General features: G+C 46.4%; 1 protein-coding gene across 2 annotated transcripts in view; it reads right to left on the bottom strand.

Moving 5' to 3' along the window:
• FKBP15 (FKBP prolyl isomerase 15) overlaps positions 1 to 20,605 on the bottom strand; it is a 1,277,056-nt gene that overhangs the window by 1,146,940 nt on the left and 109,511 nt on the right. Inside the window, exons 2-3 of one of the 2 annotated variants that reach the window (XM_030206543.1) lie at positions 7,308 to 7,395; positions 6,087 to 6,196 (exon numbers count right to left, since the gene is read on the bottom strand). In XM_030206543.1, the coding sequence (XP_030062403.1) occupies positions 6,087 to 6,196; positions 7,308 to 7,395 (198 nt within the window). The remainder of the gene's footprint in view (positions 1 to 6,086; positions 6,197 to 7,307; positions 7,396 to 20,605) is intronic. The other variant, XM_030206544.1, reaches the window with a different exon arrangement.

The raw sequence follows: 20,605 nt of genomic DNA, 5'->3' as shown, positions 1-20,605 counted from the left end.
CGCCGCAATGACGGAGCGCAGGGATTCCATGTGGAAATGCCGCACTCTCAGGGACTTGTTCACTTCTTTTAAGTCCAGAATAGGGCGAAAGGACCCACCTTTTCGCGGCACCACAAAGTAGATGGAGTATCGGCCGCAGCCTTGCTCGGCGGGAGGCACCGGGGTCACTGCCCCTAACTGAATCAGACCTTGTAAAGTCTCCTCCACCGCCGCCCGTTTGACGGCAGAACCACATCGGGACTCCACAAACACGTCTCTTACTGGGGCGTTGAATTCTATTCTGTATTCATCTCTGATCAGGTCCAGAACCCACTGATCTGAGGAAATCTGGCCCACTCCTCGACAAAGAGGGAAAGCCGTCCTCCGATGACAGGCATCGAGGAGAGGGCCGGCGCACCATCATTGAGAGGGTCGCCCCTGAACTCCTGGTCTTGAGCCACCGGCTGCGGAACGCTTGTCCGAGCGAAAGGAGTTCCTATGCTGACCACGGGCACGTGAAGTGAACCCAGCAGAACGCCCCGGGCGGTACCTTCTAGCTTCATGGAAGCGAGGTCTGTACGAGGAGTGGACCGCCTGGCCCTTAGAGGAAGGCCTCTGCCTATCTTCGGGCAAGCGCTGGGGTTTTGGATCACCCAGGCCTTTCACAATTTTCTCTAACTCCTCACCAAATAGGAGAAGTCCTTGAAAAGGCAACTTCACCAACCTTTGCTTAGAGGCCATGTCCGCTGCCCAGTGTCGTAGCCACAGACGACGGCGAGCCGCCACTGCTACTGCCATTTGTTTAGCCGAAGCTCTGACAAGGTCATAAAGGGCATCAGCCAGAAAGGACAAGGCCACCTCCATCCGCGAAGCCACATCCAAGAAGGGCTCCGCTCCATCTCCGGGCTGAGCCACTGCCTGTTGCAGCCAAGCTAGGCAGGCTCTCACAGCATAACAGCTGCATGCAGACGCCCGAACAGTGAGACCTGCAATTTCAAAGGACCGTTTCAACGCTGTTTCCAGCCTACGGTCTTGAACATCCTTCAGGGCAACACCTCCTTCAACAGGGAGGGTAGTTCTCTTTGTCACCGCAGTGACTAGGGCATCCACTGTAGGCATTTGAAAACGAGCCATATGTCCCTCACACAGAGGGTATAACTGCCCCATAGCCCTGGAAACTCTCAAAGGTCCCTCGGGGTCAGCCCACTGAACCGAAACAAGCTCTAGGATGGAGTCATGCAAAGGGAAGGCCCGAGCAGCTTTCTTGGTACTAGCCATCCTGGGATTACCCGAGGAGGCCATGCCACTGTCAGGATCTTCAATCGAGAGGGCTGCAGGGTATCTGAAATAAGCGCTGGCAGCTCATCACGGTGGAAAATCCTCACCGCGGAGGGATCATCCAGATCCTGTGGTAAATCCGCACCTGACTCTGGTTCCTCAGACCAAGAACGTCTGTCAGAGTTCTCCGAATCCTCACACCCTGACCACGGGGGGGGGGGGGGGGGGGGGGGGGGGGGGGGGGGGGGGGGGGGGGGGGGGGGGGGGGGGGGGGGGGGGGGGACGGGGGGGGGGGGGGGGGGGGGGAAGGTGCACCACAATCTGAAGGGGAAATAACCCTTCTGCGCTTATCTTTAGGCCAAGCATCCGGGAAAAAAAACCTCACTGGGCAGTCCCAGGCCAGAATCCATCGGGGGGGGCAATCAGAGGAGCTTCAGGCAACCCTTGAGGGAGGGCTCTTTCATCATGTATGCTTTATGCAGCAAAAGCACAAAATCCGGGGAGAAAATCTCACCCTGGGCACCTAAATCCTGTCCGGTGCTAGCCACTCCTGAAATAACCTCATCTCGAGGTGCCCCACCCGGCTCAGGTCTCTCCGTGTCCACGGAGCCCGCGCCATGCGGTGTAAGCAAAATGGCGCCCGCTGCCAGCTCAGAGCGGGAAGAAACATCGCTCGCCATGCTCGGGCCGGCTCCTACGCCAATACAGCACGATTTACAGAGCCCTGCTGCTGATTTGCGCTTGCCACAAGTGGAACAGCGCTTTACATTGTCCGCAGCCATCGCCGAAAAAACGGCGGTAAAATCCAAAATGGCGGTTCGAGCCAAAATCGCCCCGATCGCGGGCCCACCCCGGAGGAGTTGGAAAACACTCTTACCTCAAAGGATCTAGTGTACAACTACGACCCTGCTAAAAATCAGGTCAAAAACCTCTGTTCCAGCGTCTCTGCGTTTAAAAACGCGACGCAATTTTTTTTTTTTTTTTTTAAGCTGTGAGGAAAGCAGAGGTATTGAAGACTCCAGAGGCTCAGATGAGTGGGAAAGGCAGGGAAAGGGCGAACCTATTGGCCTGCATCCACTGTTGGTGGGTAAGGACAGGGAAAGCAAGGCAATATGTCCACATCCACGGAGGTATGGGTAAGGCAGGGAAAGGGCTAACCTATGTGCCTTTAAAGTGAAGCTGCTATAGCCTCCAACACCCCGGTTAACAACTGGCAAGCCAGGAACCACCTCCCAGCAGATTTTTCTGGAGCTCGAACAAGCTGCAGCCACCCTGCTAAGGGAGATAGAGAATACTGAAGAGGCAGTGGAGCTAGCTGGCCAAGAGGGCACTGTGAAAGTTTGAGTGCTCTCTATCTCCCCTGCTGGTTGATGGACATAACCCATACGTAATGGCTTCATCTGCTTGATGACAAGGAAAGAATTCATACAACTTAAAAAAAAGTGGGAAAAAAAATCTAAATGCTCGTCCTTTTTATTTTTATCAAAACTATTAGTGGGATTTGAACCTGCCACCTCTGGATTACAAGACCAGTGCTCTAACCACTCAGCTACAACTCTACTTGCTTGGATGTCCCTCCCTTACTTCCAGGTCTCTCAGCTGAGTGAAGCACGTCCAAAAGGATGTTTTTATTATTGCGGGGGGGGGGGGGGGGGGGGTGGGGGGGGGGGGAGGAGGAGGCTGCCCAAAATGGACCTTTTTTTTTTTTTTAAGCAAAGCTTTATTTAAAAAAATAATCAAACAGGCTCTTTTTTGGTCATCATTCAACCCTGGAATAATAAAACATCCTTTTTGGCTGTGCTTCACTCAGTTGAGAGACCTGGAAGTCTCTGAGCCAATCACAGCGCCCTCCCCCCCCCCCCCCCCCCCCCCCCCCCCCCCCCCCGCAATAATAAAAACGTCCTTTATGGCCGTGCTTCACTAAGCTGAGAGACCTGGAAGTAAGGGACAAACATCCAAGCAAGTAGAGTTATAGCTGAGTGGTTAGAGCACTGGTCTTGTAATCCAGAGGTGGCGGGTTCAAATCCCACTAATAGTTTTGTAAAAAAAAAAAAAAAAAAAGGAAGAGCACTTGGATTTTTTTCCCACTTTTTTTTTTAAGTTGTATGAAGTCTTTATTGAACATTTATCAAAACAGCATAACAAAATACAGCACTACAGAACAAGTGATAGCATAACTGACCAGCTCCAGGTCTCTCTCAGCCAATCCCAGCACGTTTAGCTGTTACCAGTATCAGCTAAACACACTGTGATTGGCTGACAGAGACCTGGGGGAAGGGACATCCAAAAAGTTTTGATTTGTATCCTCTCACGTCCCAATTTTCTGGGCTGGAAGGCTCCTCCGTATCGTCAGGTTAGTTTTTATTCTCTTGCCTCTGAACTGTACATTAGCCCCCTCCCTGCCCATCTTCAAATCCCTACTCAAAGCCCACCTCTTCAATGTTGCTTTCGGCACCTAACCATTATACCCTATTCAGGAAATCTAGACTGCCCCAGTTCTTTTTTTTATAGTGAAGGACGTCCATAAAAGACGTCCTTGGCATGCGCAGAGCAGCCAGCATAACACTTGGCTACTCTGCGCATGCTCCACCGGCCGATTGGCTGACTGTTTAACAATGGAATAGAGAATGCAAGTGAGCTACAACGAGCAGCTCATTTACATTCCTATTCCTTGATGTATGCCCGTTCCTTACCGATTCGCTAAGGGAGTCGGTAAGGGAAGGGCTCTAACAACTGATTAGTGCATCTAGCCCTGGGAGTAATCCACCCCAGCTCCCCAGTCACCTCTTCTGAAAGGACTGCACTTAAGTCTGCCAGAATAGCAGGCGTATCAGGCCCCAAGGGTGTGCCGGCGCTTCAGCCTCGCCAAGTGGCATGGCAGGAAAGAGCGCCCACACCGAAGAAAACAGCTGCCCTGCGCCCGCCAAAACGAGTCAGGAAGGAGCACAGTATTCTGCAGTGTCGGGCGGTACAGCAGCCTAGATAGGCGCAACAGGAGGAGTTTCGGCACAGGGAACAGCAACGACCCAGCGGCTCCCACATTGTGAGCCGTGTTTCCCCTCCCTCACCAACGCAGGTAAAGACTACTCGCCCCTCAAAGTGAGTAGTGCATGTCAAGTCTGCCCTCACACCTCTCAGCCGGCACTGCAAACTGGCATAAGCTCGCCGCACTGGACGAAACAGATTGAGGAGGTTTTTTTGTTTGTTTGTTTTTTAAAGAAGGGCAGGAGAGGATGCCGGAGCAAAAAAACCTCAGAGTCTTTTTAAAGTCAGGAGAGTGAGAACCATAAATCCCGGTCAGGCAAAGGAGGGGGTGATATGGGTGGAAGGGAGAGAAGTGGCACCACCAGGTGTGCACCCAAGTCCCAGGACCCTTCAGACCCTAGAAGATCGACTAGACTCGGGGGACCAGCCAGGAGTCTATCAATCCAGAACTGCACGGTTATGACAATCCACCTGCTACACAAAGAAAATACTGAGGTTAAGGTGGCTGCATATGGCCACATACACTAAACTTCTAAGTTCTCTCTATCTTCACCTGCTGGTAGAGGAACTTAACCCACAAGTCTCTGGATTGACGCTATGGAACCACAGATTAAACAATCATAACAGTGCTTCATAGGGCATAATTCTCCCCTGCTAGGGCATACAGAACGGGTTGTATTTTGTACCCCTGGACATTTTGACAGGGTGGATTAGGAGTCCTTGGGATAGTAGAATTCAGCTATTGATGGCGTTAAAAAAGTATAGGGTGGTGGTGAAGGGGGTTATTATAGTTTCTCGTTGTAATTGTTGTTTTTTTATTTGTTATTTATAAACAGTTGCACAACATTTTTTTAATACTTAAAAGATTTAAATATAAAATCATAAATGTTCAAGGCTTCTGCAGATGAGGACACAGCCAATGTGAATGGGACGGGAACAGAACCTGTGGGGATGGGGTGGGGACGGAGACAAACTTTGTCCCCATGTCATTCTCTACCTAGGACCCCCAAGAAATAGGAGACTGCCTTGGACACAAGAATCACCCTCCCCACTCCTACATCAACACAGTGTCCTATCCCATTCTAAAATATTCCCTACCCAGTCTCAGGACCCTAGAACTCAGAGGCCTTACATCAGGAGACTGCTTTTCAGGGAGGTCTCTGAAATCAGATCCTTGGTTGCTGAGTTATTAGTACACAAGCCCTACAAAAACTTGACACAGGAGCACTTACTGGGGGTGGGCAACTAGACCACCAGTATATTTTTAATTTTTATAGGACGGGAGGGACTACTAGGATGTTGTTCAGGGAAACAGGAGGGGAGCCGATGCAGACTGTCACAGGAGTCAGTGTCATGTCGTGGGGAGAGGGGTGGCAAGACCACCAGAGAGGACTATGTAGTCATCCAGGGCAGTGTGGTCGGGTGAGGGAGAGAGAGGGTGCCAGTAGACAACCACTTCTCTCAACCAATCCTTATACACTGCCCCGGACCCTGGTGTGCATTTTCCACAGAAAAGTCGCTCAGTCAGTTTGTTTGGAATTTTTTTAGCATGTCGTGGGGATAGGAAATTCACCACATCTACATTTAAATGCAGTTGTGGAAAGGGTTCCTGTGCAAGTTAATACTCACACTGAAACCCTTTCTGTATTGCTATCCTGCGGTAAAAGTGAGCTAAACCCACAGGAAGCTTTCTGCATTGGCCCCAGAGACTGAAAGAAAAGAAGCTGGGTAAGAACACAAACCTTTGAGTTTTTCAATTGTAGTTTCAGTCACTACAGCCATTAAATTTTAAAAAATAAATAAATAAAAAATAAATTCTACACCTTCTTTGCCAATATACTTACCAGCCACTGATTGCCCTTTTTTGGGCTGTTTAGGTGCAGTGTACTGGAAGGATTCATTTTCCTGGCCTGACATTGTCTGATCCAGTCCAAAGAGAGAGGCTAGTTTGGTCCTAAAATCAAACAGAATGAAAAAATAAATTAAATAAAATCCAGTACTCTTAGCACATAAGCACCGCCATACTGGGAAAAGACCAAGGGTCCATCAAGCCCAGCATCCTGTCTCCGACAGCGGCCAATCCAGGCTTCAAGAACCTGGCACCCCCCCCCCCCCCCCCCCCCCCCCAAAAAAAAAAAAAAAAAAATAATGTTCAATGGATTTTTCCTTTAGGAATCTGTCCAAACCCCCCTTAAACTCCGTAAGGCCAGCCACTGCCACCACATTCTCCAGCAACGAGTTCCAGAGTCTAACTACACGCTGAGTAAAAAAAAAAAAAAACTCTCTCTTATTTGTGTTAAATCTACCATATTCTAGCTTCATCTTGTGTCCCCTGGTTCTATTATTATTTGAAAGTGTAAACAAACGATTCACATCTGTCCGCTCTACTCCGCTCATTATTTTGCTGACTTCTATCATATCACCCCTCAGCCGCCTTTTCTCCAAGCTGAAGAGCCCTAACCTTCTCAGCCTTTCCTCATAGGGAAGTCGTTCCATCCCTTTTACCATTTTCGTCGCCCTTCTCTGCACCTTCTCTAATTCCTTTATATCTTTTTTTAGATGCAGCGACCAGACTTGGACACAATATTTGAAGTGCGGTCGCACCATGGAGAGATACAACGGCATTATAACACCCTCTAATTATGTGTTATAAAGTTTAAAAGTTTTACTTCATGTCGCATCTCTCACTTACACACAGCACAACTTAAAGAATCCCATGACCTTATCTTACACAAATACACCATGGCCACATTCTTCCACGTGCACACAATACCACTACTTTCTGGATAAATCCTATCTCCACTCCCACCCATACACAACTCCCAGACAGAAAATGAACACTTACAAGTATTGCACAAAGGGTCAGCGTGTTAGGCATCTTGGTCAGGAAGGTCAGACAATGGAATGAACCAAGTATGCAAAGAACCACTTTTCACAAAGCCCTCAGAAAAATCACCTCATATGGCTTTAAATGTAAATATTTTTAAGATTTTGTTTCTCAACCTTAAAGCTGAAAACATTTACATTTTTTCAACTCTTCTGGAAATGGAGAGATTATGCCTTACCTGATAATTTTCTTTCCATTAGTCATTCTCATTATTCCAGAATCTGTAGGATACTTGTGTTTATCAACCAGCAGGTGGAAACAGAGAACTGAAAACCGTGCTGAGACATCACTCTTGGCATCCAGTCCAGCTCTTCAGTACTTATGTAGACAAGCAGTAAGAAGAAACTCAGAATAAACACAACAGCCTTAAAAACCCTGCTAACCTAACACTAACCAGAAGAGCAAACATGTATGGATCTCTCATCTCTGAACAACTTGTAGAAAACAAGAGAAATGCAGGAAGCAACATGCAAGGTGACAGCCATTATTTGGCCCATTACTTTGCACTGACTAAACATCTCCGAAACCTCGGGCAGGTCTCCAGAATAGTGGGAAAGACTAATGTAAAGAAAATTATCAATTAAGACCTAATTTCTCCATCCATTACATAGCTTCCCACTATTCCAGAACCTGTGGAATGTTCAAAAGCAATCATTGAAGTGGGTGGGATCTGGGTACTGCCGCTCTGAGGACCAAGACCTCCTCAACTGGCTTCCAAGCATGCTGTAACGTCCACCCTTGTAGTGCTTAGCAAAGGTATGCAGCATTGACTACGTCAGCGCCTTGGAGACAATAAGGTAGTCTCTACCCAGCATGACATTGTATGCCTCAGAATGAGCTTACAAGGCCTGAGGAGCCTGCTTCCCTGCAAGCAAATAAGCCGACGCGATAGTCTCCTTCAGCCATCTAGCAACTATGGGCTTGGAAGCCGTAAGGCTAAGCCTCCGTTACCAACAAGCACAGTCTGTCTGATTTGCGAAATTCATAGATATTAGAAAGTCATGAATAAGGACTCTACACACATCAAGAAACTTCAGAGAACAATAATGAGCCTCTTCGTCCTCTCTGTAAAAGAAAGCCTAGGCTTAAGGGAGGAGAAATCCTCTGGGGAAAATCCCACAAACTCTTGACCACCCCCAGACCCCCTAAGAGGATCAATGCCCGAAGCTGCAGCAGCAGTGTTAGGGGGGGGGGGGGTAAGGCCCTCTTCAGCAAAAATGCCAGATGGAGGAGCAAAATTCGGGTGAAAACCCCTCCCACGAAACGGAGGAGGCTGCAGCTGTCTTCAAAAGGTAGTCATTTGAAATGCTCTCACTGTTTTCTCTGTCAGATTACTTTGGAATTAAAGGAATGTTTTATACATCCTGTCACACAGAAAAAATTCTTCTTAAAACTTTTCAACAACCTGTACATCGAACTACATAGTATACTATACATAATCATCTGTCCATGCCCCAAGATTTATGTGGGTGAAACCATCCGCCCCTTAAAAAAAGCGTATTTCTGAACATAAAAGCTGCTTAAAACAACGTAGGGAGGAAGCCCCGATTGTTTAAATCTGACATGAATTTTCTTCACTAAGGATTTGTGCGATTGATCATATTCCTATGAACTTTCCTGATAGATTGACATGATTATTACAACGAGAACAATTCTGGATTTTTACACTCAAAATAGAGGAACCTATGGGGCTAAATTTAAGATTTGATTGAAGAAGTTTTCTTTGATAAATAAATAATAAACTTTTCAAGAGAAATCCTCCTGAAAAATTCTCTCTGAGGATCTGTTCTGTTAAATAAACATAAAATAGAGACTAAATTCCTGGTCATACAAGATCTTCCCTTTAGGACCCGTAGGACTCTCTCTAGATGATCACAAATACATGACAGCTGATGTGGTTAACATCACAGGATATGACATCATACATCCTAGATAACACACTCATAAAGAGGAGATACCGCAGCCATTTTGTTAGGGGCCAGCAAGAAGGAAGTACGCCTGTGTTTTATTTATTTGTAGCATTTGTATCCCACATTTTCCCACCAATTTGCAGGCTCAATATGGCTTACATTTGCCGTAATGGCGGTTGCCATTTCCGGGTAGCAGAATTACAAATGGTATTGCACTAAGGTGCATACATATATAGTAACATACAAGAAACATGGCATATATGGAAAAGATCATGGTATAAATATATATCATGTGCATATAAACATGGTAAAGAAAATAAATTATGGTCTTGCATGAAGTTTCTGAGAATAAGTTACATAAGTACATAAGTACATAAGTAGTGCCATACTGGGAAAGACCAAAGGTCCATCTAGCCCAGCATCCTGTCACCGACAGTGGCCAATCCAGGTCAAGGGCACCTGGCACGCTCCCCAAACGTAAAAACATTCCAGACAAGTTATACCTAAAAATGAGGAATTTTTCTAGTCCATTTAACAGCGGTCTATGGACTTGTCCTTTAGGAATCTATCTAACCCCTTTTTAAACTCCGTCAAGCTAACCGCCCGTACCACGTTCTCCGGCAATGAATTCCAGAGTCTAATTACACGTTGGGTGAAGAAAAATTTTCTCCGATTCGTTTTAAATTTACCACACTGTAGCTTCAACTCATGCCCTCTAGTCCTAGTATTTTTGGATAGCGTGAACAGTCGCTTCACATCCACCCGATCCATTCCACTCATTATTTTATACACTTCTATCATATCTCCCCTCAGCCGTCTCTTCTCCAAGCTGAAAAGCCCTAGCCTTCTCAGCCTCTCTTCATAGGAAAGTCGTCCCATCCCCACTATCATTTTCGTCGCCCTTCGCTGTACCTTTTCCAATTCTACTATATCTTTTTTGAGATACGGAGACCAGTACTGAACACAATACTCCAGGTGCGGTCGCACCATGGAGCGATACAACGGCATTATAACATCCGCACACCTGGACTCCATACCCTTCCTAATAACACCCAACATTCTATTCGCTTTCCTAGCCGCAGCAGCACACTGAGCAGAAGGTTTCAGCGTATCATCGACGACGACACCCAGATCCCTTTCTTGATCCGTAACTCCTAACGCGGAACCTTGCAAGACGTAGCTATAATTCGGGTTCCTCTTACCCACATGCATCACTTTGCACTTGTCAACATTGAACTTCATCTGCCACTTGCACGCCCATTCTCCCAGTCTCGCAAGGTCCTCCTGTAATCGTTCACATTCCTCCTGCGACTTGACGACCCTGAATAATTTTGTGTCATCGGCGAATTTAATTACCTCACTAGTTATTCCCATCTCTAGGTCATTTATAAATACATTAAAAAGCAACGGACCCAGCACAGACCCCTGCGGGACCCCACTAACTACCCTCCTCCACTGAGAATACTGGCCACGCAATCCTACTCTCTGCTTCCTATCTTTCAACCAGTTCTTAATCCATAATAATACCCTACCTCCGATTCCATGACTCTGCAATTTCTTCAGGAGTCTTTCGTGCGGCACTTTGTCAAACGCCTTCTGAAAATCCAGATATACAATATCAACCGGCTCCCCATTGTCCACATGTTTGCTTACCCCCTCAAAAAAATGCATTAGATTGGTGAGGCAAGACTTCCCTTCACTAAATCCGTGCTGACTTTGTCTCATCAGTCCATGTTTTTGTATATGCTCTGCAATTTTATTCTTAATAATAGCCTCCACCATCTTGCCCGGCACCGACGTCAGACTCACCGGTCTATAATTTCCCGGATCTCCTCTGGAACCTTTCTTAAAAATCGGAGTAACATTGGCTACCCTCCAGTCTTCCGGTATTACACTCGATTTTAGGGACAGATTGCATATTTCTAACAGTAGCTCCGCAAGTTCATTTTTTAGTTCTATTAATACTCTGGGATGAATACCATCAGGTCCCGGTGATTTACTACTCTTCAGCTTGCTGAACTGACCCATTACATCCTCCAAGGTTACAGAGAATTTGTTTAGTTTCTCCGACTCCCCCGCTTCAAATATTCTTTCCGGCACCGGTGTCCCCCCCAAATCCTCCTCGGTGAAGACCGAAGCAAAGAATTCATTTAATTTCTCCGCTACGGCTTTGTCCTCCTTGATCGCCCCTTTAACACCATTTTCGTCCAGCGGCCCAACCGACTCTTTGGCCGGTTTCCTGCTTTTAATGTATCTAAAAAAGTTTTTACTATGTATTTTTGCTTCCAACGCTAATTTCTTCTCAAAGTCCTTTTTTGCCCTCCTTATCTCCGCTTTGCATTTGGCTTGGCATTCCTTATGATCTATCCTGTTACTTTCAGTTGGTTCTCTTCTCCACTTTCTGAAGGATTGTTTTTTGGCTCTAATGATTTCCTTTATCTTACTGTTTAGCCACGCCGGCTGACGTTTAAGTCTTTTTTCCCTTTTTTCTAATACGTGGAATATATTTGTCCTGAACCTCCAGGATGGTGTTTTTAAACAGCATCCACACCTGATGCAAGTTTTTTACTCTGCGAGCTGCTCCTTTCAGTCTTTTTTTCACCATTTTTCTCATTTTGTCGTAATCACCTTTTCTATAGTTAAACGCTAGCGTACTTGATTTCCTAGTTTCACTTCCTTCAATGCCAATATCAAAACCGATCATATTATGATCACTGTTATCAAGCGGCCCTCGTATCGTTACCCCCTGCACTAGATCATGAGCACCACTAAGGACTAAGTCTAGTATTTTTCCTTCTCTTGTCGGCTCCTGAACTAGCTGTTCCATGAAGCTGTCCTTGATTTCATCAAGAAATCTTATGTCCCTTGCGTGTACAGATGTTACATTAACCCAGTCTATATGCGGGTAATTGAAATCCCCCATTATTATTGTGTTGCCCAGTTTGTTTGCGTCCCTGATTTCCTTTAACATTTCCGCATCCGTCTGTTCGTCCTGGCCAGGCGGACGGTAGTACACTCCTATCACTATCCTTTTCCCCTTTGCACATGGAATTTCAATCCACAGTGATTCCAAGGAGTGTTTTGCTTCCTGCAGAATTTTCAATCTATTTGATTCAAGGCTCTCGTTAATATACAATGCTACCCCTCCACCAATCCGATTCACCCTATCACTACGATATAATTTGTACCCCGGTATGACAGTGTCCCACTGGTTATCCTCCTTCCACCAGGTCTCAGAGATGCCTATTATATCTAATTTTTCATTTAGTGCAATATATTCTAACTCCCCCATCTTATTTCTTAGGCTCCTGGCATTCGCATATAGACATTTCAAACTATGTTTGTTGTTCCTAAGTACATCATGCTTAGTACTTGACAGTATTAATTGGCAATCTTTTGTCTGATTTTTATTGTTATTTAAAGATACCCGATCTACTACAATCTCTTTTGCAACCTCACTATCAGGATACTCTATCTTCCCTGTTATGGTGATATCTTTGAAAGATACCTTATCCCGAACCATGCTCTTTTGAGCGACTGTCGGCCTTCCCCCCATTTCTAGTTTAAAAGCTGCTCTATCTCCTTCTTAAACGCCGATGCCAGCAGCCTGGTCCCACTCTGGTTAAGATGGAGCCCATCCTTTCGGAATAGGCTCCCCCTTCCCCAGAATGTTGCCCAGTTCCTAACAAATCTAAAGCCCTCCTCCCTGCACCATCGTCTCATCCACGCATTGAGACTCTGGAGCTCTGCCTGTCTCTTGGGCCCTGCGCGTGGCACAGGTAGCATTTCAGAAAATGCTACCCTGGAGGATCTGGATTTCAGCTTTCTACTACTACTACTACTACTACTATTTAGCATTTCTATAGCGCTACAAGGCGTACGCAGCGCTGCACAAACATAGAAGAAAGACAGTCCCTGCTCAAAGAGCTTACAATCTAATAGACAAAAAATAAAATAAGCAAATCAAATCAATTAATGTGTACAGGAAGGAGGAGGCGAGTGGTTACGAGTCAAAAGCAATGTTAAAGAGGTGGGCTTTCAGTCTAGATTTAAAGGTGGCCAAGGATGGGGCAAGACGTAGGGGCTCAGGAAGTTTATTCCAGGCGTAGGGATAGTAACATACAGTAGGTCGTCGATTATAGAGAGTTGGATTATATAAATTGGATTGTAATATACTTTTTTGGCAAGTATTCATATCTGAACTATGATTATTATAAGCTTTAAAGTTTAAGTTTATGGATCCTACTTATACACTTTTTTTGTTTTTGTTTTCACGGTTTTCATTTTTTGAACCACATGATTTTTTGTCTTTGAAGGTTACTCACGCCTTGACACAGAGTTATTAGTGAAACCTTGGCCAAAGTCGGTGTGTTAGACCGATGATAGACCGATGACTCACATGTTGCTTTGTATCTGCACCTGAAAGTTAAGTTATGATTTTGACTTTCACATGCCGTATGGATCCCTAGCTGATTCTGTAGAGTTTTAGCATCTTTTTCACATATATTTGGAATTGAAGGGGTTTTTTTGCCAGTGATGATAAAACTCCTAGCAAAATTTTCCCCAACCCTTATTATTACTAAATGACTACTTGGGTTGGAGGTTGGGTTAGATTCAGAGGCTTTTTCCCTTCATGTTTTCCCCTTAAAAGTCGATGCACTCTACAGAATTAATAGTCTATTGATAAAAATACTATTTCTTGCTATTACTGAGCACTGTCACTGTCACATTAATAAGAAAAAATCTTTATATATAATTTCACTGTAAGAGCATTATAAAAAAAAAATTTTTTAAAGGTATACAATGGTATCTTTTTGAACTAGTACAATAGTTAAAATGTAATGCCGGAGGAGTCACGTGATGCGTTGAGAGAGGAAGACGTGCGTCTTTGCTCTCCGAGGCCCCGCTGCCCGATTTCATCATTAAAATAGCAAAAACCACGCTAATTAACACGGCAACATCTTAGAGGGAGTAAGCAGCTGATGGATAAGTTTGTGGAAACAGCAACTAAATCGATGCCGGCACGCAGCGTAAAAACGGCGAAAGACAAGGCAACGGCGGCGGACCACACCGAAGAGAAGGCCCCGCCACAAAGCGAGCAGAACTTTACTCCATCGCAGCTGGCACAATTGACCGCCGCGGTGACACAAGTGCTGGAACCGCGCTTAGCAAAAATCTCGGCGCAGTTGGAACAGTATGATTCACGCTTGGCGGACGCGACACAACGCATCGGGGAGCTCGAGCGGCGAGTATCAGATATTGAAGATTCGCAGGCCCCCATACACAGTCAGCAGCAAACCATGAAAACAACGATGGAGGCGCTACAGCAGAAAGTAGATGACCTAGAAAATAGGGGCAGACGGAGCAACTTACGTCTGATCGGCATACCAGAATCGGTGAAGGACTCGGTGCTGGCCACAGTGATTGAAAAATGGCTGACAGACGAATTCGCGCTGTCTGACCACACCGGAGCCTTGTGCTTAGAAAGAGTGCACCGAGTGGGCCAGCTCCAAGATGGCCGCCAGGCCCCACGTGCAGTCATCCTAAAAGTGCATAACTACCTGCACAAGCTGGAGATTCTGAGAGGCTACCGCTTAAAGCGAGATGACACTAAATTTGAGGGGAAAATTGTAAGATTCTTCCAAGACTTTTCGGTGTCCCTACAGGATCGCAGAAAAATTCACACCACTATGCCGACGATTGCAAGAGCTACAGATCCAGTTCATGCTGATATACCCAGCGGTGCTAAAGATTCGGCAAGATGGCAAATGGAAATCATTTGATTCAGAGGCTGCTGCTAAAGAGCACATAATCAAGCTGGAACAGAACAGACAGCAGCCTATGGAAGGACAATCAGGAGAGTGACTTGGGATTCCAGCTGGTGAGATATGATGAGAGGGTTGCTGTTAGCCACATTTCATACAAAGTAGATTTCAATGTAAACTTAATAGGTCGGGTGGTGGGGCCTCAGGCATGGCAGGGGCTCCCATAGATTTGTTGTCAAGGGAATGTTGGGGAGAGTGGATAGCGGGAGAAGGGAGATTGGGAAGGGTAGGGTGGGTAGGAAGGGATCAGCAACAGGTAAAGTTAGTACCCCAAGGTATTCTCAAGTGACGAGGGAACCTACACAACACAGTCTCAGATGGCAGCAGAAGAGCACAGAAGGTTGGATGAAGGCACACATGGAGATGTACGGTGGGAGAGAGGGGTCTCCGGGGCTAGGCTGGGAGCCCGGGAGCCACAGGCCAAGATATGCTCACTTTTGCCGGTAATAGAAAATCAAAGGTGGGGTGGATAGGACACGACTAGTTTCCTGGAACGATCAAGAGAACTAAAATATTATCAGCTCTTAAACGGCACGGGGTGGGTATAGCCTGCTTACAGGAAACTAGACTTTCCAAGGAAGAGAGCGAAAAATTGAAAAGAGGATGGGTGGGAGAGGTATTCTATTCCCCAGCAACAGGTAGAAGGGGTGGGACGGCTATTCTATTACATAAATCCCTGAAGGGAACTGCGAAAATGCTGTTTAAAGATGGTGAGGGAAGATTTGTGGGCATACAGCTTAACCTCCAAGAAAAAGAGATGCTTCTGATCTCTGCGTATGGCCCTAACACATCGGCTAAACGCTTTTATGCTCAATTACTAGCACAGTGTCTCACGCATGCGGACCTTCCCATAGTGATTGCTGGGGATATGAATCAAGTATTAGACCCCCTCCTAGATAGGACGCGACAGCCGAGCTCTGGAGCCTCACCGGACGTATCTCTTCTAGATTCTTTCTGTCAGAGGGTGGGCCTTCTAGATCCATGGAGGATACTACATGGCGAGGAGAAAGACTACACTCACACCTCTCGTGCGCATCGAACCCAGTCCCGCTTGGATTACATACTAACCTCCCCCGACATATTTCAGAAAGTAACAGAAGCGGTCATAGGCCCCGAAGAAATTTCCGATCATGCCTTGATATGGGTTGATCTGGAAGTAGAGGCATACTTTCGGCAATCCCCGGGGTGGAGGTTCCCGGCATATTTGTACTCCTCAAAAGAATTCACAGAATATTTGCATCAGAACTGGGAAGAATTTCACATACACAATCAGGCACACGTAGAAGACCCCATTCTGTTTTGGTCTACAGCCAAGGCAGTCCTGAGGGGACAGGTTATAGCGTATGTAAGCAAACGAAATAAGCGTATGACCCAAGGTATAGTGGCGCTGGAGAGGCAGCTCAGAGAAATAAGAAAGCAGTACACCAGACACCCCACGCAGCAAACCTATGAGCTCCTCACATCCACAAGGGTGGCATTAAATAGCTTACTCCAGGAACGAACGGCACGCTCCATGTTGTTTAGGAAATACAGATTGTTCAAATATGGAGATAAGGCAGAGGGGATGCTTGCGAGGTTAGTCAAAGGTACACGAAAGCCCCATTACATCGCAGCGTTGCGCGGACAATTGGGGGAGATCTCTACTAAACCAGATGAGAGAGCGCAAATATTTCAGCAACATTTTGCCACACTATATAAGGGGGAGGAAGAGACGGGAGATATCCACGAAGCCATCCGAGCATACCTAGACAAAGCTAATATGGGGAAAATACCCCCAGAACACCTCGACCACCTTAATAAACCGATTGGGGCAAAAGAGCTCCAGAAGGCCATAGGTGCACTGAAAACGCACTCCGCGCCAGGGCCTGATGGGCTATCTAGCGAATTCTATAAGATGCTGAAACAGAAAATTTTGGGACCCCTAACAGAATATCTTAATGAAGTGGTAGAGAACGGTCGATTCCCTTTGCACGCTAACACGGCCCTGATAAGTTTAATTCCAAAAAAAGGGAGAGACCCACTACAACCCAGCTCCTATAGACCAATCTCCCTGATCAATGTGGAAACCAAACTATTGTCTCGGATATTAGCAGACAGGCTGGCACCACTTCTGCCACAGCTGGTGAGGGAGGATCAGGCTGGTTTCGTCAGGGGACGCCAATCAGTCCTTAATGTGCGTAAATTTATATTAGCCACATTAGTAGCTTCTAACACAAAATCTCAAAAATTGGCGGTGAGCCTTGACGCAGAACGGGCATTCGACCGGGTGCTATGGCCCTTCTTGTTCGAAACATTACGGTGGGTGGGTTTCACGGGATGGCTGTTACAGGCTGTCACCACATTATACACCGACCCCCAGGCTATGTTGCTAGTTAATGGGATAAGGACAGAAGGGTTTGATATTAGGAAAGGAACACGCCAGGGTTGCCCACTATCCCCGCTGCTCTTCCTGTTGTTCCTGGAACCCTTGTTAAACAAGATCCGATTGCATGAGCGCATACAGGGGGTCAGAGTTGGGCAGCACGAGATAAAGGTGCTGGCATACGCTGATGACCTGCTGTTGTTGCTAAGTACTCCCCAAACATCGTTAGGATACCTCCTAGATACGGTGCACAGCTATGGTAGGCTCTCGGGCTTTCAGTTGAACCTGACGAAGTCACTGGCACTGCCCCTGGATCAGGGGTTGCGACACAAATGGGGCGATTCATTCCCTCTGCAATGGGCAGAAGATCAGATTAAATATCTGGGGGTAGTGGTTCCATCCGACCTGGGGCTCCTTTATGATAAAAACGTACTCCCAGTCTTACAAGATACCAGGCGCCTGTTACATTTATGGAACACATGCCCACTTTCCCTATCAGGACGCATAGGATTAGTCAACATGATGATAGCCCCTAAATGGCTCTACCTTTTTCAGATGCTGCCACTATACTTAAGACAGAGAGAGGAAAAGGCTCTCAACAAATTGATTCAGGTATTTTTGTGGAGAGGGCGGAAGCCTCGGCTTCCTTTGAGTGTCATTCAGAAGCCGAGAGATCATGGGGGGATGGGCCTACTCAATATAAGATACTTGACCATAGCATGCTCGATGAGACACATTAGGGATTGGCTAACAGGACATGGGGAGTTTTCAAACACACAACTAGAACAGGCACTCTCTCCTACAGTGCATTTGGGTTGGTGGCTGCACGCGTCAGGCAGAGGAGTCAAACTCAAACTAGGACATAATCCATTCGTCCTGTCAGCAAGGGCAACGTGGAAGTGACTGTGCAAAAGACATTGGTTTAGATGGACTGCAACACCCTTCTTGCCACTGTTTAATAACCCGGATTTTCCAGAAGGCTCAACTTCAGTGATTTTTGCTAGATGGCGGAAGAGAGGGATTCAGTATTTGTACCAATTGCTGACCGATGAAGGCAAAGTGCGGCCATTCCGGGAATTACAAACAGAATTTAACTTGCCAGGGACAGATCAGTTTGCGCATCTGCAGATACAACATTACCTAACTGAGCTGGGCTGGACCAACTTGAGCGAGGATGTACAGGACATTTTAAACACAGCACTGACATTGGGGGCTCAAAACAAAGTGCCCCTGCGATTTCATCACAGGTATCTCCAGGATTCCACAGAGGCCATTGATTACAGAGGCAGAGCACAGAAATGGGCGCTTGACCTGAAAGCAGAAGTTTCGGAGGAGGTGTTACGGAACTTTTTAACCTTGGCATTGCGCACCTCTGTATATTCTAGACACTGGGAGCTACAATACAAGTTTGCATTGCGACTTTACATCCCACCAGCCAGGGCGTTCAAGGCAGGGTATGGTGGCACAGGTGCATGCCCTCATTGTGCCCAGGCACTAGCAGGACTGGGGCATATGTTCTGGTCTTGCCCTCAAGTAGTGCGATTTTGGTCCCAGATTTTAACGGCCATCAAACAATACTGGAGATGCAATACAATACAGAGGCAGCCATTACTACTTTTTGGAAAACACTGCTGCACAGGGCTTGTCCCTCCAGGACTCAACTCCTTCCTGCACAGGGCGATGCTGATTGGCAAGAAGATAATCCTGCTAAACTGGAGAGAGAACGAGGGCCATTCGTTTGGGGCTTGGAGGGCAAACATGATTGAACTGCTAAAACTGGAACGTTGTGGAATTACAGATATCTCCTCTGTGGAGGGCAAAAAGCTGGAATCTACCTGGGCGAAATTTTGGGATACCTTACAACCAACAGCAAAAAGTAAAATTTTAAATTGAGAGACTGTGTGGGTAGATGAGAGACTCTGAATACCTGTGGACTGATAGTAGACTATTGAGGTGGGGGGAGGGGGGTGGAGGATGGGGAGGGATAGAGGGGTGCGATAGGTAGACATGTTGTAGTGCATCGTTGTTAATAGTGTTGATTTAGGTGTTAATCCTTTAAAGAACAATGCATACTTATACACTGTTTATTGACCTGTCTACAATAAAAATGATTGAAACATAAAATGTAATGCCAAGAAGTGTAGAGTGATGCACTTGGGGTGCAGAAACCCTAAAGAGATACCAAATAGGAGGGGAGAGATTAGTAAACAACTCAGGAGAGAGACCATGGGGTGTTGGTGTCTGAGGATATGAAAGTGAAGAAACAATGCGACAAGGCGACAGCCGTGGTCAGAAGGATACTAGGCTGCACAGACAGGGGCATAACCAGCAGAAGAAAGGAGGTGTTGATGCCCCTCTTCAAGTTGTCAGTGAGGCCCCACTTGGAGTATTGTGTTCAGTTTTGGAGGCTGTATCTTGCTAAAGATGTAAAAGACGAAGCGGTGCAAAGAAAAGCTAAAAAATGGTATGGGATTTGCGTTGCAATCCATAGGAGGCGAGACTTGCTGACCTGAACATGTATACCTTGGAAGAAAGGAGAAACAGGGGTGACATGATACAGACGTTCAAATATTTGAAAGCTATTAATCCAAAACAAACCTTTTCCGGAGACGGGAAGGTGGTAGAACTAGAGGACATAAATTGAGGATGAAGGGGGGCAGACTCAGGAGTAATGTCAGGAAGTATTTTTTCTCGGAGAGGGTGGTGGATACGTGGCATGCCCTTCCACGGGAGGTGGTGGAGATGAAAACAGTAATGGAATTCAAACGTATGTGGGATAAACACAAAGGAATCCTGTTTTGAAGGAATGGATCCGCGGAATCTTAGCAGAGATTAGGTGGCAATGCTGGTAATTGGGAAACAAAACCGATGCTGGGCAGACTTCTACTGTCTACGCCATGGTCGTGACTGAATAGATAGGGATGGGCAGGAGCGTAAATTATAAGGGGCTTCGACGTTAGCTTTAGAACTTAGTACAAGAAGAGTGCTGGACAGACTTCTATGGTCTGTGCCCTGAGAATGGCAAGAACAAATCAAACTTGGGTACAATGAGTTTATCTTGTTGGGCAGACTGGATAGACCGTACAGGTCTTTATCTGCTGTCATTTACTTTGTTACTGGAGTCATAAGTAGTAACTGGGAGAAAATATAAATGTATGACGGCGCAGCACCTAGAGCAGAGGCCCTGAGTGGAATGGAATGGGAATCACTCCGGAGAAGATTGTGAGAATATGCAGATGAGCTGCAAGTCCTCCACAGCACCTGAAAGGCAGCCGGTGGGAGAACTGGGCACCTCTCAGCCAAGGAAAGGCTTATCAGGGGTTAGGCAGAAGCCAGCATTCCTCCCCCTGAGGATCACCTGATCTTATCCAAAAAGCAC

The sequence above is a fragment of the Microcaecilia unicolor genome, chromosome 6 (assembly GCF_901765095.1).
Source record: "Microcaecilia unicolor chromosome 6, aMicUni1.1, whole genome shotgun sequence".
NCBI classification, from domain to species: Eukaryota; Metazoa; Chordata; class Amphibia; order Gymnophiona; family Siphonopidae; genus Microcaecilia; species Microcaecilia unicolor.
Note: the sequence above shows the minus strand (reverse complement) of the source record. Positions and strands in the feature narration are given on the sequence as shown.